Source organism: Rhinoraja longicauda, chromosome 11, assembly GCF_053455715.1.
Source record: "Rhinoraja longicauda isolate Sanriku21f chromosome 11, sRhiLon1.1, whole genome shotgun sequence".
Taxonomy (NCBI): domain Eukaryota; kingdom Metazoa; phylum Chordata; class Chondrichthyes; order Rajiformes; family Arhynchobatidae; genus Rhinoraja; species Rhinoraja longicauda.
In genome coordinates, this window is record NC_135963.1 from 42230455 (window position 1) to 42245995 (window position 15541).

The 15541-nt window shown below is 47.0% G+C and overlaps 1 protein-coding gene across 5 annotated transcripts in view; it reads right to left on the minus strand.

Annotated features, from left to right (window-relative positions):
• LOC144597837 (putative voltage-dependent R-type calcium channel subunit alpha-1E) overlaps positions 1-15541 on the minus strand; it is a 411899-nt gene that overhangs the window by 32836 nt on the left and 363522 nt on the right. For all 5 annotated transcript variants that reach the window (XM_078407483.1, XM_078407485.1, XM_078407488.1 and 2 more), the window contains 2 exons: positions 14645-14772; positions 7331-7427 (listed from right to left, as the gene is read on the minus strand). In XM_078407483.1, the coding sequence (XP_078263609.1) occupies positions 7331-7427; positions 14645-14772 (225 nt within the window). The remainder of the gene's footprint in view (positions 1-7330; positions 7428-14644; positions 14773-15541) is intronic.

The following is a 15541-nucleotide window of genomic DNA, read 5'->3' on the forward strand; positions in this document are numbered from 1 at the left end:
CTCACTATTTATTTACCTTTAGACTTTAGAGATGCAGCATGGAAATCGTCCCTTGTGCCCACCGTGTCCGCACCGATCAGCAATTGCCCTCCGTATCCTAGCACCATTTACGATTTTTACCAAAGCCAGTTTAACCGACAAACCTGCACGTCTTTGAAGTGTGGGAGGAAACCAGAGCACCCGGGGAAAACCCACGCAGTCACAGGGAGAACGTACAAACTCCGTACAAACAGTACCATTGTCGGGATCAAACCCAGGTCTCCGGCACTGTAAGGCATCAACACTACCGCTGTGCCATCGTGCTGCCCCATCTAGTTACCTCTTGATGTCTACATCTGCAGGCAAAGTATTCCAGATTCCAACGACACACTGTGTAAAAGGCTTTGGCTCGTGACGCTATTCATTGTCTTTCTCTATTTAATACCTGTGAGCTTCTCAGCCAGCTTTCCACCATCCACTCTGTTCAGAGCCCTCATTACTTTATACACCTCTCAGATCTCCCGTTAGCTTGTGCTTCTCCAAAGAAAACAGTCATCACCTCTCCAATCTATTATTGTATCGTCGTCATTCATCTCAGAAAAGATTCTTATAAATATTCCCTGGACTCTCTCCAAAGCCTCCACTTCCTTCCTATAATTGAGATAATCAGAGTTGAACACAAGGCTCCATCTGAGGTTACACCTGTGTTTCAGCATGACTTCTCTGTCTTTATATTCCATTCCTCAATTGATAAAGCCCAACATTGTGCATGGCCAATTTGTCCTGTCTCTTTTGCACGGTCGCGCTGCGGTAGAGAAGCTGCCTTACAGCGTCAGGGACCCGGGTTCGATCCTTACTACAGGTGCTGTCTGTACCAGGTGTGTACGTTCTCCCCGTGACCTGCATGGGTTTCCTCTGGGAGCTCTGGGTTCCTCCCACACTCCAAAGACGTTCAGGATTGTAGGTTAATTGGCTTGGTAAAATTGTAAATTGTTCCTAGTGTGTGTAGGATAGTGTAAGTGTGCGGGGATCGCTGGTTGGCACGGACGTGGTGAGCCCTGGGGCCTGTTTTTGTGCTGTATCTCAAAACTAAACTAAACCTTCAGTGACATACTCCTAGGTCCCTCTGGTCCGGAACCCTCTTTAGAACAGTAACACTTTATTCTAAATTGCCTCACCACATTCTTCCTGAAAAATGCATCACCTCACATTTTTCCATTTCATCTGCCATGCACTTGCCCGTTTCCCAGGCCTCTTTACAACCTGCTGCAATTTATTACTTTCTTTTCTCAGCGCCCAGCTTTATGTCATCAGCAGATTTAGAGACTCTCGCTGGTCTTCAGTGAATGCTGTTATTCACCTTCCTCGATTCCAAGTAAGAACCGTTCATAACAACCTTTTGTTGCTTCTTCCTGCACCAATTTTGTATCAATGTTCTTTTCATGCCACATGCTTCCTTTCCGAAAAGCCTGGTATTTGACACCTTGTCAAAAGCCTTCTGATAGTGCATGCACACCACATTGATTGCATTATCCTCATCAATTCTATCCATGACCCCTTCAAAAAAATAAAGCTAAGAGCTATATAGCACAGAAATAGGCCCTTCGGCCCAACTCATCCATGCTGACCAAGGTGTCTTCCTGAGCTTGTCTCATTTGCCTGCATAAACCGTTCCTATCTATGTACCCGTCTACATGTATATTAGACATTGCAATTGTACCTTTCACTAGCACTTTCTCAGGCAGCTTGCTCCATGTACCCTCTGTGTATAAACAATTGCCCTTCAGGCTACCCTTAAATCTTTCCTCTCTCATCTTAATCCAATGTCCTCTCCCCCTGGGAAAAAGACTGTGATCATCCATCTTATCTATGCCCCTCATTATTTTATAAACCTCTGTAATGTCACCGCTCAGCCTCCTTCACTCCATGAAAAACAGTCGCAACCTGTACAGTCCCTCTTTCTAACTCAAGGCCCCCAGTACTGACAACATCCCAGGTGAACCTTTCCTGCACCCTCTGCAGCTTAACCACATCCTTGCTATAGTATAGTGACCAGAAATGCACACATTATTCCAGGTGCAGTCTCACCAACATCTACTATCAAATTATTAAACATAATTTGCCTTGAACAAATCCATGTTGAATTGCCTTAATTAATCAATTTTTCTCGAGGTGACTATTAATCCTGTCCCAGATCAATATTTCGTAAAGATGATCTTCACTGGCACACAATTTCCTCCCTTATTTCCGTCCAAATCCTAAGTACCTATCTTGTCCAGGTGACTGAGTTACATTAAGTTCAGCCAACTTTACTAATACTTCAATGCTGAAAATGTTTAATAAATCCAGTGCCTCAACTTTCACCTTCACTATTATTTGCAAAACATCTTCTTTTATAAACCTACCGGTAGTTATTGGTATTTACACCCGACAACTCATTAAAAGCCTTTTTATGCTTTATCTTCCTCCTCATCTCTTCTGACATCTAGGGAGCTCTGGGTCTGTTTGCTCTTACATTACTTGTCATTAGAATGTACCTCAAATGCATCTGAACATCTCTCCCTTAAAGGCATTGTTTTGCAACAGGTTTACCTGTCAACTATTAATTCCGATGTGTCTAGGCCAGATCTACTCCCAGTCCAGAAGCAGGGTCATAAGCTCATGGGTTTTAGGAGCAGAATGAGGCCATTCGACCCATTAGGTCGACTCCACCATTCAACAATGGCTGATCTATCTTTCCCTCTCAACCCCATTCTCCTGTCTTCTCCTCATAGCCTCTGACACCCATACTAATCAATCTTGACCCGAAACACTGACTATCCCTCTGCCTCCACAGATGCTGTTTAACCCACGGAGTTGCAATGTCTCAGTCTTGAAGCAGGGTTTTGACCTGAAATGTTGACTATTCTTCAGCCACAGGGTTATACAGCATGGAATCAAGCCCTTTGGTCCAACTCGTTCATGCCAGTCATGATGTCTATCTGAGCTAGTCCAATTTACCTGCATCTGGCTCGCATCCCTCAAAACCTTTACTATCCATGAATCTGTCCAAAAGTCTTTTAAACTGTGTACATCTTCCTCCAGCAGATCGTTTCTTATTGCCACCGCCCTCTACATGAAAATGACGCTTCTCGGGTCCCATTTAAAACTTTTCCCTCTCACCTTAAACCTATTATCTCTTGTTTTAGACTCCTCTACCACGGGAAAAACTGTGATAGTCTTATCCACGGCCCTCTTGATTTTATAACCGATATTAGGTTACCCCTCAGCATTTTTCACCACAGGGTAAATAGTCAAAGCCTACCCAGCCATTCTTTATCGCAAACCCTCTCCTCCCGGTAAAATCCTCAAGATATTGCCTGCACTCCTTCCAGCTTAGCTGGAGCGCTGGAGCGATTGGGCTTGTATACACTGGAATTTAGAAGGATGAGGGGGGATCTTATTGAAACATATAAGATAATTAGGGGATTGGACACATTAGAGGCAGGAAACATGTTCCCAATGTTGGGGGAGTCCAGAACAAGGGGCCACAGTTTAAGAATAAGGGGTAGGCCATTTAGAACGGAGATGAGGAAGAACTTTTTCAGTCAGAGAGTGGTGAAGGTGTGGAATTCTCTGCCTCAGAAGGCAGTGGAGGCCAGTTCGTTGGATGCTTTCAAGAGAGAGCTGGATAGAGCTCTTAAGGATAGCGGAGTGAGGGGTTATGGGGAGAAGGCAGGAACGGGGTACTGATTGAGAGTGATCAGCCATGATCGCATTGAATGGCGGTGCTGGCTCGAAGGGCTGAATGGCCTACTCCTGCACCTATTGTCTATTGTCTATTGTCTATTGTTAATCACCATTCCCTATACCTGGGTGACAAGAATGATGCACAAAACTCCAGGTGTGGTCTCACCAATGATGAGTACCTGACGTCTCAACTCCTGTACTCGAAGCCCTGAGCTGATGAAGGCAAGTGTGCCAAACATCTTCTTCAAGACCCTGTCCACCTGAGCCGCCGCTTTCAGGGAACTCTCTGCCTGGACCCCTTGGTATTTCTGTTCCACAACGCACCCCAGGGACCGGTCATTTATTGTGCAAGTCCTGCCCTTGTTTAACTACCAAAATACAACACATCACTCTGTTTTGAATTGGACAGCACAATGGTGCAGCATTAGAGTTGCTGGCCTTACCAACAGTTAGAGACCCGGGTTTGATCCTGACTACAGGTGCTGCTGGTACGGAGTTTGTACGTTCTTCCTGTGACCATGTGGGTTTCCTCTGGGTGCTCTGGTTTCCTCCCACACTTCAAAGACATACAGGTTGGTAGCTTAATTGCCTTCGGTAAAATTGTAAATTGTCCCTATTGTGTAGGGTAGTGCTGGTGTATGGAATGATCACTGGTCGGTGCGGACTCGGTGGGCCGAAGGGCTTGTTTCCACGCTGTGTCTCTAAAGTCTAAAGTTAAATTACACCTGCTATTCCTTGGCTCACATCCCCAGTTCATCTAGATTGTGTTGTAATCTTGGATAACCTTTTTTCACTACCCAGTGCACCACCAATTTAAACTGCTGAGTTTCTCAAGCAGTTTGTTTTTTGCTCCAGATTCTAGGAACTACTAACCCTGTTGTCTCTAACATCATCCCAATTAAATCGGCCGATCTCCAACAAGTTATCTTTATTTTGGATTGCTGTGCGAAGCTGGAGAGGAAATTACGGTTGTAAAACTGCGAGGGGCCAAAAGCAAGGGAACGTACATTTAAAGTAATTGGTATGAGGAACGAGGAACGAGAAAGAGTTTTTTTGCCTTCTCTCCATCTGTAATTATGGTTCCATTCCATTGAGCATATTTAAGCACTCTTTCCCATGGTAGAATTAAACTTCCATTTACAAATGCTCACGGCTTGGATCAAATATTCCCAAGAGCTTGGAGAGGTGAGGAGAGAGGGAAAAGGTGAGTGTGTATGTGAGAGGAGAGAGAGAGGAGAGAGAGAGAGAGAGAGAGAGAGAGAGAGAGAGAGAGAGAGAGAGAGAGAGAGAAAGCGAGAGAGAGAGAGAGAGAGAGAGAGAGAGAGAGAGAGAGAGAGGGAGAGAGAGAAAGAGAGAGAGAGAGAGAGAGAGGAGAGAGAGAGAGAGAGAGAGAGAGAGAGAGAGAGAGAGAAAGAGAGAGAGAGAGAGAGAGAGAGAGAGAGAGAAAGAGAGAGAGAGAGAGAGAGAGAGAGAGAGAGAGAGAAAGAGAGAAAGAGATAGAGAGAGAGAGAGACCGAAGGCGATGGGGGGGGGGGGGGGAGAAAAAAAGAGAGGGAGGAAGGGAGAGCGCCAGACAAGCAGGAGGGAGAGAGAGGCAGAGAAAAGAGTGGGAGGGAGAAAGAGAGGGGAAGAGGGCCAAGGAGAGGGAGGGAGAGGAAGAGAGAGTGAAAGTTAGGGAGAGGGTGGGAGAGAGAGGGAGGGGAAGAAACAGAGAAAAGGGAGAGGGAGGGGGAGAAGACGAGAGAGATGGTGAGAAGGGAGGGAGAGAGACGGTGTAAAGAGAGGGTTTAAGATGCAGCATGTCTGATTCAGGGGATCATCAGAGTCTGGTCACTGCCTGGGAGACACATTTCACCTCAATGGCAGACTACTCATAGCTATTACATCCCAATGTCCTCCATCATTTTCATGGTTAGTGACAGAGTGTGTTATTGAGCCGTGTACATGCCCTGCTGTTCACAGTAGCTGTTTCCTTGGTGACACTGGGACCACACTGAATCCTGACCTGGTTCTGGATACTGGATTCTGGATACTGAATTGGTTCCCGAACCAATTGTTCTGTCTTTTCTGGCCACAGGACAACTCGAGAGCCTCAAAAGATGTTGTCGGTGGGACGAGCTACTTCAGTCTAGACAGAGGAGACAACCTGTGACTTTCTGCCCAGCCTGGCTTGCTGTAATTTGTGGCACATTGAGTTAGGAGGCTCTAAAATGTAATTGGGTGAATTTCCAGTCTTTAGCACAGCACTCAGGCACAATTAGAAAATTCAAGCTCTGTTCCCATGGCTAAAAATGGTCAATCAACCAAATGGTTGGGGATTACCTGTACAGGCTTTGGGTCTTGATCATTCAGTTCAGGCAGTAGTTTAATTTAGTTTAGATTAATTAGAGATACAGCGTGGAAGCATGCCCTTCGGCCCACCGAGTCTGTGCCGACCAGGGATCGCCACACACCAAGAACAATTTACGATTTTTACCAATTTTCACAAACCTGTACGTCTTTGGAATGGGGGAGGAAACCGGAGCACCCAGGGAAAACTCACGTGGTCACAAGGAGAACATACAAACTCCATACAGAGAGCACTCGTAGTCAGGATCGAACCCGGGTCTCTGGTGTCCTGGGTAAGACAGCAACTCTACCGCTGTGCCACTGTGCAGCCCGACACAAACTATAAACAACTAACACAATTATATATATTTACAAAACAGAACTGACATTATCTAGAGCTGGCAACGCCCTTTGAACCTGCGAGGAGCCCACTATTCTTTACAGGGATTGTTTCACCAACTGGAACATCTAGAGCTTCCAGTATGGGCTGCAAGGCAATGAGTGTTGTGGTGTGAAAGATGAAGGGGTTAGATGGCTGATCGAATCATGCATCGCCCGCCAAGATTTCACACAAAATGTCTGCATTCTAGCAAGCTACAGACATGCAGATCATACATTCAGGCAGTGTTTGTTTCTCCAGAACGGTGTGGGAAGCTTGGGTCACTTTGTGCATTAAGGTAATCAATCTTAATTAACGCCATGCAATGAGCTACAGAGTACAGATCCCTTTACACCATAGATAGACACGAAGTGCTGGAGTACCTCAGTGGGCCAGGCAGCATCTCTGGAGAAAAAGGATAGGTGATGCTTTGCGTCGGGATCCTTCTTCAGATTGACGTCTGAAATCCGAAGAAGGGTCCCGACCCGAAGCATCACCCATCCTTTTTCTCCAGAGATGCTGCCTGCCTCGTTGAATTACTCCAGCACTTTGTGTCTATCTTCGGTATATACCAGCATCTGCAGTTCCTTTCTTACACCATCCCTGACAAACTCCTGAGTGGATTTACCTGCCCAAGGTAAGGATCTTGATTCCATTCTCAACATAAACATTCTCCACCCTGACAAATGCAGTACTTGTAGAACAGGGTAAATCAAGCTATGGTTCTCCAAGACTAGTTACAGAGAAATGTGATGCAGAAAATGTAATCATTAAACATATATTATAGAGGTGATATATATATTTTTTAAACTCCCATTAGATTGAGAATTGGTTTGATCCAATCCAGACCGTAAACAGTGATAAATATCCGTTCAGACTCAGGCAGGCACGGTTTGAATTTTGTTTTCCTTCTACCTTGTAAGCAACTTTCGAAGGACATTTCTTCCCCAGGCCCAACGGTGGAGACATGAGAGTCAGCATTTGATACATGTCGGTGTAATGGATTCGGCCGCTGAGCGTGGAGGGAAGGGGATGGTGAGCATGTCCGGAGAAACAGAAGAGGAAAGAGTTAATCACATCCAACTCAATCAGCACAGCAGTCTTTTTTTCGTAGAATTATAAAAAAAAACATAAAGCCAAAAGGAGGCCAATCAGTCCATCATGCCTGTGCCGGCTCTTTGGAAGGGCTTTCCAATTAATCTCACCCCACAGCACTCTGTAAATTTATTTCCTTAAACATACCAATCCAATTCCCTTTTGAGAATGACTAATGGATGTGCTTCCACCGCCCTCACAGGCAGCGAGCTTCACATGACAGCAGCTTGCTGCATCACAATTGTCTCCTGGCTTTACTTGCCAATTACTTCAAGGCCCTTTTATCCTTTTTCTACACAAAGTTCGGCTGTTGCATAAGTGTGGTGGTCGAATGTGATCAGACTCGGTAAAGTCCCGAGAGATGATGGACGGGGTTTCTGGTTAATTTCCTACCGGATGAACAGTACTCAGTGCACAAGCAGAGTCAGAGGAAGGAGGGAGTGAGGGAGGGAGAAAGGGTGTGGAGGAAGGCAGGCATTCCATGCATGTGGAGTTTGCATTTCAGCCTCTTTAAAGAAACAGGTTCTCTTAATGCTATTCTCTCAACACAGATCTGCACCTCCCATTTAATATCACCGCCCCGTCCAAATGCTACAGTGTCACAGGGTACATCCACCATTAGGTTTTCAATTCATGCACATGAGCAAAAATGGAAGAGACCCTTGATCTGCTGGAGTGACCAGAGTTGCATTGAGCAGTGCTGGTCCTCAGAAATTTTCGATTGCCACCTCCAAGCAACGCCAAAGCTGGCAGTGCCAAGCCTGGTCTACGTGTCCTCAGTGAAGGGACTGAGTTTGTGTGTGTGTGTGTTTCAGTATGCTTGTGTTTATATGTATGTACATATGAGTGTGCATGTGTTTGAGAATGTGTTTCGTGTGTGGGCATGGCACTATGTGTTTGTGCGTGTGTATGCGCATACCTGCACGTGCATTTGTGACAGAAAATATGTTTGCGTGTTGGTAATTGTATGAAAGTTTGAAATATGTGTATTCAGTCCATGTGTGCTGAGTGTGTATCTGAATGTGTGCATGCACAAATTAAGTGCATTTCTGTTGTGTGCATCTGAGTGAGACAATGATTGTGTTCACGAGTTCAATGTTGTTTGTGTGGATGTGTGTGAGGTGCACGTCTGATTGTGTGTGTGGCTGCGTGTATGTACTTTTCGCAGGTGAATGAATGTGAGTCACTGTTGCCAGCTTGTGTGTATGAGAGAAAGAGAGAGATGGAGAGAGAGAGAGAGAGAGAGACAGAGAGAGAGAGAGAGACAGAGAGAGAGAGAGAGAGAGAGAGAGAGAGAGAGAGAGAGAGAGAGAGAGAGAGAGAGAGAGAGAGAGAGAGATGGGCCTGGCCAAGATGGCCATTCGTGGGTCCATGCAGCGGGCAGTAGATGGTCTTGCCAGAGTTGGCTGCCTGCCCCTCTTCCGGGCCTACGTTTGTCCGCATGTGTCGCTGGAGAGGGAACACGCGGTGTCCACGGGGACTCTGGAGGTCTTCCGTGGGCGCTGGTCACCGCGGGGGGTTGAGAGCATTGTAAATAATGAAGGCAACATTGTACTATAATGAATACTTGATGTATTGTAACCTCTGAATGTGGTTTTGATGTGATGTATCATGCGTTTGTGCTGAATAAAGTCTTTGAAAAGGAAAAAAAGAGAGAGAGAGAGAGAGAGAGAGCTAGTGAGAGAGTGAGTTTGTCTGTGGAGGTATGTGAGACACGGACATGTATGAGAGGAAGAGGGGATAAAATTACATGTGAGCAGAGGGCTACCGTTATTGAAAGATAGTAACGGCAACAGGAGATGAAAGCCAGCCTGCTGGAGTACAAAGTGAGTGAGACCAGATTGAACACCCAGCTCCCCCACCCACCCCTACAACTGGCTCCAGGCACTTTTGAGATGGTCTCTGTCGGCAGGTTAAAGTTAATTAGAACGTGAGGTGCAGGGTCGAGATTCTGTCTCTTTAAAGAAGGTGCGTCGTTCCCCAGCCAGAGGAAGGTAACCACTGGCTGTGACATTAATATGGAGCAAACCTTGCAGGCCACCCTACAAGGGCACTTCCTCCCCAGTCCCAGGGGAGGGATGATCATACACACTATTGTGTACATGTCCTTATAGTGAATCCTTCCGCTACAAAAAAAGCACACAGTTAGACAACAACAATAGGCAGAGAGAGAGAGAGACATGGATCCACCTCTCAACATGAACACAGTTCAGCACGACCTCTGTAGGGGAAAATCAGGGAGGGGGGGTCGGGGGGGAAGGGATTTGTTCTTCCTCCGATTCAGGGTGAACAGCCAATAGGTCAAATGCAAGTGTTGGTTCCCAAGGAACTGGTTGGCAGCACCAAGTAAGAGAGTAAGCAGTATTGGTGAGTGGACATGGGGGCGTAATAAAGAAATATCAGCCTGAACATTAAGTGCAGAATACCATTTTCTTTGGCAATGAGATTCCTGGGATGGCAGGACTTTCATATGAAGAAAGACAGGATAGACTCGGTGGAATTTAGAGGATTGAGCGGGGATCTTATAGAAACTTACAAAATTCTTAAGGGTTTGGACAGGCTAGATGCAGGAAGATTATTCCCGATGTTGGGGAAGTCCAGAACAAGGGGTCACAGTTTAAGGATAAGGGGGAAGTCTTTTAGGACCGAGATGAGAAAGTTTTTCTTCACACAGAGAGTGGTGAATCTGTGGAATTCTCTGCCACAGAAGGTAGTTGAGGCCAGTTCATTGGCTATATTTAAGAGGGAGTTAGATGTGGCCCTTGTCGCTAAAGGGATCAGGGGGTATGGAGAGAAGGCAGGTATGGGTTACTGAGTTGGATGATCAGCCATGATCATATTGAATGGCGGTGCAGGCTCGATGGGCCGAATGGCCTACTCCTGCACCTATTTTCTATGTTTCTATGAGAGTTAGCCCAATTTCGGCAGAATTTCAGTTGCGGCATTCTGACTAGTGCAGGTTATGTTCCCCATCACAGTGAATGGCAAGCATATGCCATTGTGTGCAGTCGCATCCTTATTAGTGCCCAGAAGAATTGGATTGCAAGCGTGTACCTGATAGGAAATGACACACAAGCCAGATCTGAACATCAGGAAAGCAGCCATCCCTGTCTTTCCTTTCTTGGAGCAGTCTCTGGGATTTAGTTGCAGCACAGTTCATTGTGTTCATTGGGGGTATTTTAGTGGTGGGCCAACAGAACCAAGGCAGGAAGGGAGCAGTTGAGGCAGGGCCTCCTGTATGAGAGACTTAGCCAGAAGAACCTCTCTCTCTCCCTCTCCAGGAGCAACATTCCTGTCTCTAAATGTCTGAACCACATCTGGGTTCTGGGTAAGTAGATTTGCTCCTGGACTAACACACAACACATGAGAAAATGGTGTTCTGCACTCTAATGCCCAAGTTAATATCTCCTGGTATTGTCCTATTGTCCACTCACTGTTGGCACTCACTCTGTTTCACCATTTTCTATCAAGAAGGAGGAGGACCATGTACACATGGAGCACCATCATCTCCAGGTCCCTTGCCAAGTCACATCCCTTGCTGACTTGGAAATAGGTCACCATTGTCACTGGGTCGAACTCCCTGGCTGACAGCACTGTGGGAGCATCTTCACCAGAATGACCGCAGGGCGTCAAAATGGAGGCTCACGGCCACCTTCTCGAGGGCAATTAGGGATAGGTAATAAATGCTGGCTGTGCCAGTGATCCCTACATCCCCCCCAAAAGGTTTCTCAGTCCTTCTCCTTCAGAGACATTTCTGAATATTGGTGTTTCCCACTCCGTCTGCCTTATATACTGCAGATAGACACAAAGTGCTGGAGTAACTGAGCAGGCCAGGCAGCATCTGCGGAGAAATAGGATGGGTGACGTTTCGGGTCGGGACAGTCGGATACTGTACTTTGGTAACCCAAAGGGAGATGCCTCTCTATTGAGTGTAGTCCTCAGTCCCTCTCATAGTTGTAATACAGAGGAAGTTAGCTTAGTCCCTGTCTGCTCAACGATCCAATGATGGTGCACAGAGAACGAGGCAAAACGTATCAGAGGCTGAAGAGGCCGTGATTGCTCCAAAATGCCACCTAACCCAACAATTTCCATTTTGACTTCAACGTGGATTGAGTCACCTTGAACGTTGAGCGCTGGCTAATGCCTTGGCGGTAGCGGGTCACTTGGATCATGATGGCTTAGAATCGACACATCTGCCGATTGGATGGTGGCAATCTGTGTGGCTTCCTCAGCATCAGAGAAGAAACGGTGATTTCCGCTGACAGCAAGTACAGTTCACCAGTTGCTTGGTTTTGTCATACCACTTGCAACGGTGGTTGCTGGGTTTCAGTTCTGCAGCAGCAACCCACCTTACGGAAAACAGGACTCCATTTGCCACAAGCAAAGCAGAAGATCCAGCAATCATCTCCTCACCATCTTCACAAGAATAATCAGCAGAAATCATTGCATGCCACGTTGGCACAGGGGTGGCCAAGGGTGTTTAGTTTAGTTTAGATTGGAGACAGTGCGGAAACATGCCCATTGGCCCACCGAATCCACTCCAACCAGCGAGTTTCTTGCATTAGCACTATCCGACACACCAGCGACAATTTACAATTTTTACCAAAACCAATTAACCTACAAGCCTGTTTGTCTTTGGAATGTGGGAGGAAACCAGAGCACCCAGAGAAAACCCATGCAGGCATGGGTGCTGTCCATAGGAGAATGTCCAAACTCCATACAGACAGCACCCAGAGTCAGGATCGAACCTGGGTCTCTGGCGCTGCAAGACAGCAACTCTACTGCTGTGCCATCATGCCGCCCCAGTGCACCGTGCACAGAACTGATACATCAATAAGAATGAAGAGAGATCCTGACACATGCGGCAAGTTACCGTGCTAGCTTTCCTTTCCCTATCTTCCCTCTTTTGCTGCTCGATGACAAGCCAAAGGCCAAAATGACCAAAGGCCAAAATGACCAAAGGCCAAAATGGAACTGCACTCACTGACGCAATTGGGAACATTTTTCAGCAAAGTTGAATGTGCTTCTAGCTGGTGGAAAGCATTAGTGATGTCTGGAGTGGACTCGCATTGGTGCAGAAATCAAAGCCTCCCATGTGCTCCTCTGGTCACAGGCATTTCACGTTCTCATGGGTTTCTGATCCATGGCTTTATTTGGGATATAAATGGTGGACAATGCTCTGCACTGCCAAGGAGGTCGTATGGGGTGATCAGTACTCACGTTGCACATGTGATCTTATCGTCCCAAGTCAGAATGCTGGAGGACCGTGGCTGCGGGCTGGCATTGTCTCAGCCCTTATCTGAAGATGAAAACCTCCACTGAACCAGATGCATGTGTTCTTCATGTGTAGCAAGGAACTGCAGATGCTGTTTACACTGAAGATATACACAAAATGCTGGAGTAACTCAGCAGGTCAGGGAGTATCTCCGGAGAAAAAGAATAGGTGATGTTTTGGGTTGAGACCCTTCTTCAAAACGTCATCTATTCCTTTTCTCAGCCAGGATGCCGCCTGGCTGCTGAGTTACTCCAGCATTTTGTGTCCAGCATCTGATCATCACCTCCTTCCTTGCTCCTCCTCCTTCTGACCAGTCAAAGAACAAGGGTGTGTCGGCAAAATAACCAAGTCGTGGAGGATGCATTAGATGATGGTGAAAGAGGAGACCCTCGCTAGGATATTCAGAAGATTGGCCTCAGGCTATTCTAGACATTAGAATGGCTGCTTGATGCCCATGTTGTTGCTTCCACATCTATCAGCCCAGTGCCTATGGTCAGTGTTTACAGGACTTGTATCACAGCGACGCAGCACGTTGGGGGATAAATAGCCTTGTCCTTCAGTTCATCCATAGGTCTGGAGTAGTGATGGGAATTGGTAGAGTAAATAAAAAGTCACAAAGTGCTGGAGTAGCTCTAGTGGGTCAGGCAACATCTCTAGAGAACATGGCTAGGTGACATTTTGGGCTGGGACCCTTCTTCACACTGATGTCTGACCTGCTGAATCACTCCAGCACTTTGTGTCATTTGTTTACGGTTCCTTGTTTCTCCATGGTTGGGAGAGAGGGGATTGCCTCAGAGCTGTGAAAGGATCAATGAGCTTCTTTAGCAAAGTTGTGTTGCATTGACCATTAGCCCACACAGGTCGAATATTTGGAGAGACTTCACCATTTCTGTAAACAGGCAGATCAGGATTCCCACATGGAATGTTTGACACCATGCGTCTGCAGTCTAACATCTGGAGGCTGCCACTTGGCTGTGTTTAGATGCCTGTGCTGCCTGATGCCTGTGCTGCCTGATGCACTCAAGAAGCAGGAGAAAAGTCCCCTTCTCTCTAAATGACAACCCGCACCAAGTCCCTAACGGTGCAATGAGCTGCAAACTATGACTCACGGTGTAAGTCAGCTGCCTCGACTTAAACCCAGAAGATAGACACAAAAAGCTGGAGTAACTCAGCGGGACAGGCAGCGTCTCTGGATAGAAGGAATGGGTGACGTTTCGGGGTCGAGACCCTTCTTCAAAACCAGCTTAGTTTTTAGTTTAGCTTAAGAGATACAGCGCGGAAATAGGCCCTTCGGCCCACTGAGTCTGCCCCCACCAGTGATCCCCTCACACGAACACTATCCTGGCTAACTAGCTGGAGGCAAACAAATGCAATGCTATGGTAATCGTTAACACGGTGATGCACCATATCTAGAACGCTACCTGAAGCCTCCAATTCTCTAGAACACTACCTGGAGCCTCCTCTCTGATCCTTTCTACTCCCTTCAGGGGTGACAAGAGAAGGTGGAAGTGCGTCTGAAGGACCGGATCGTGAACAATTGTTTTTGTGATGGAGAGGGACTGAGAGACACTAATTATTGTTGTCATTCCCCAGAGAGAGAAGGACTGGGATGCCAGTTAGCTGCCGAGGGTGAGAGAAGAACATGTGTCGGTGTCAGAGAGGAAGGTCGAATGAAACATTTTCTTTCAGGTTAAATTCTCCATCAGGTGACATGTTGTAGTGACAGGGTTCTGAAGCTGCAGTCTGTGAGCAGAATGCAGTTCCCTTTCCCTCTTCAGTACGAATGTTTGCCCTGTTGGTTCACCCCAGTACATTACTCAATGGTTTGCAAGTTGATGCCTTCAGGCTGGGACACTTACCATGCAGCCCGATCGTACTCAGCCCAGACCCGCACAAACTCGTCCAAGTGGTGTGGGCCCAGGATGGATGAATCCCTCGTCAGATACTCAAAGTTATCCATGATGACCGCCACAAATAGGTTCAGCATCTGCAAGACATTGGAAACCACCTTCAAAATGGATGCAGAGGTCCCTCTGGCCGAACACCTGCCCCAGGCACAAAGGGCAAGAGCTGATCCCACCAGGCCCAGCACAATGTCCAACAAACTCAGCCTCCGTGCTTCTCCACTGCCGAGCGTTTAGTTTAGATACAGCATGGGACAGGTGCTTCGACCCATTGAGTCCACGCTGACCATCGATCACCCTTTCGCACTTGTTCTATGTTATCCCGCTTTTTCATCTACTCTTACACAGGGCGGCACAGTGGTGCACCGGTAGAGTTGCTGCCTTACAGCGCCAGAGACCCAGGTTCCATCCTGACTATGGGTGCTGTCTGTACAGAGTTTTAACGTTCTTCCTGTGACCACCTAGGTTTTCTCTGGGTGCTCTGGTTTCCTCCCTGTTCCAAAGACGTGCAGGTTTGTAGGTTAATTGGTTTCTGTGAATTTTCCCTAGTGTATCGGATGGAACCAGAACTAGGGTATGGGTGATCACTGGTCGGCACGGACCTGACGGGTCGAAGGGCCTGTTTCCACAGTGTATCGTTAAAACTAAAACTAAAACAACTAAGGGAACTCTGGGCCTCTGGACAGCACAGCCCTGTGTTGGGTTGCAGACTTGGCCCCAAGCGGTGGACAGTGCACAACTCTGGGACTGCAGCTCTGGCTGTGTGAGAGTTGAGAGCCTCCTTCAGAGGGAAAATAATAACCATTCGCCTGTTTTGGTGATATTGGTGGAGATATAAAGCTTGGCCAAGAC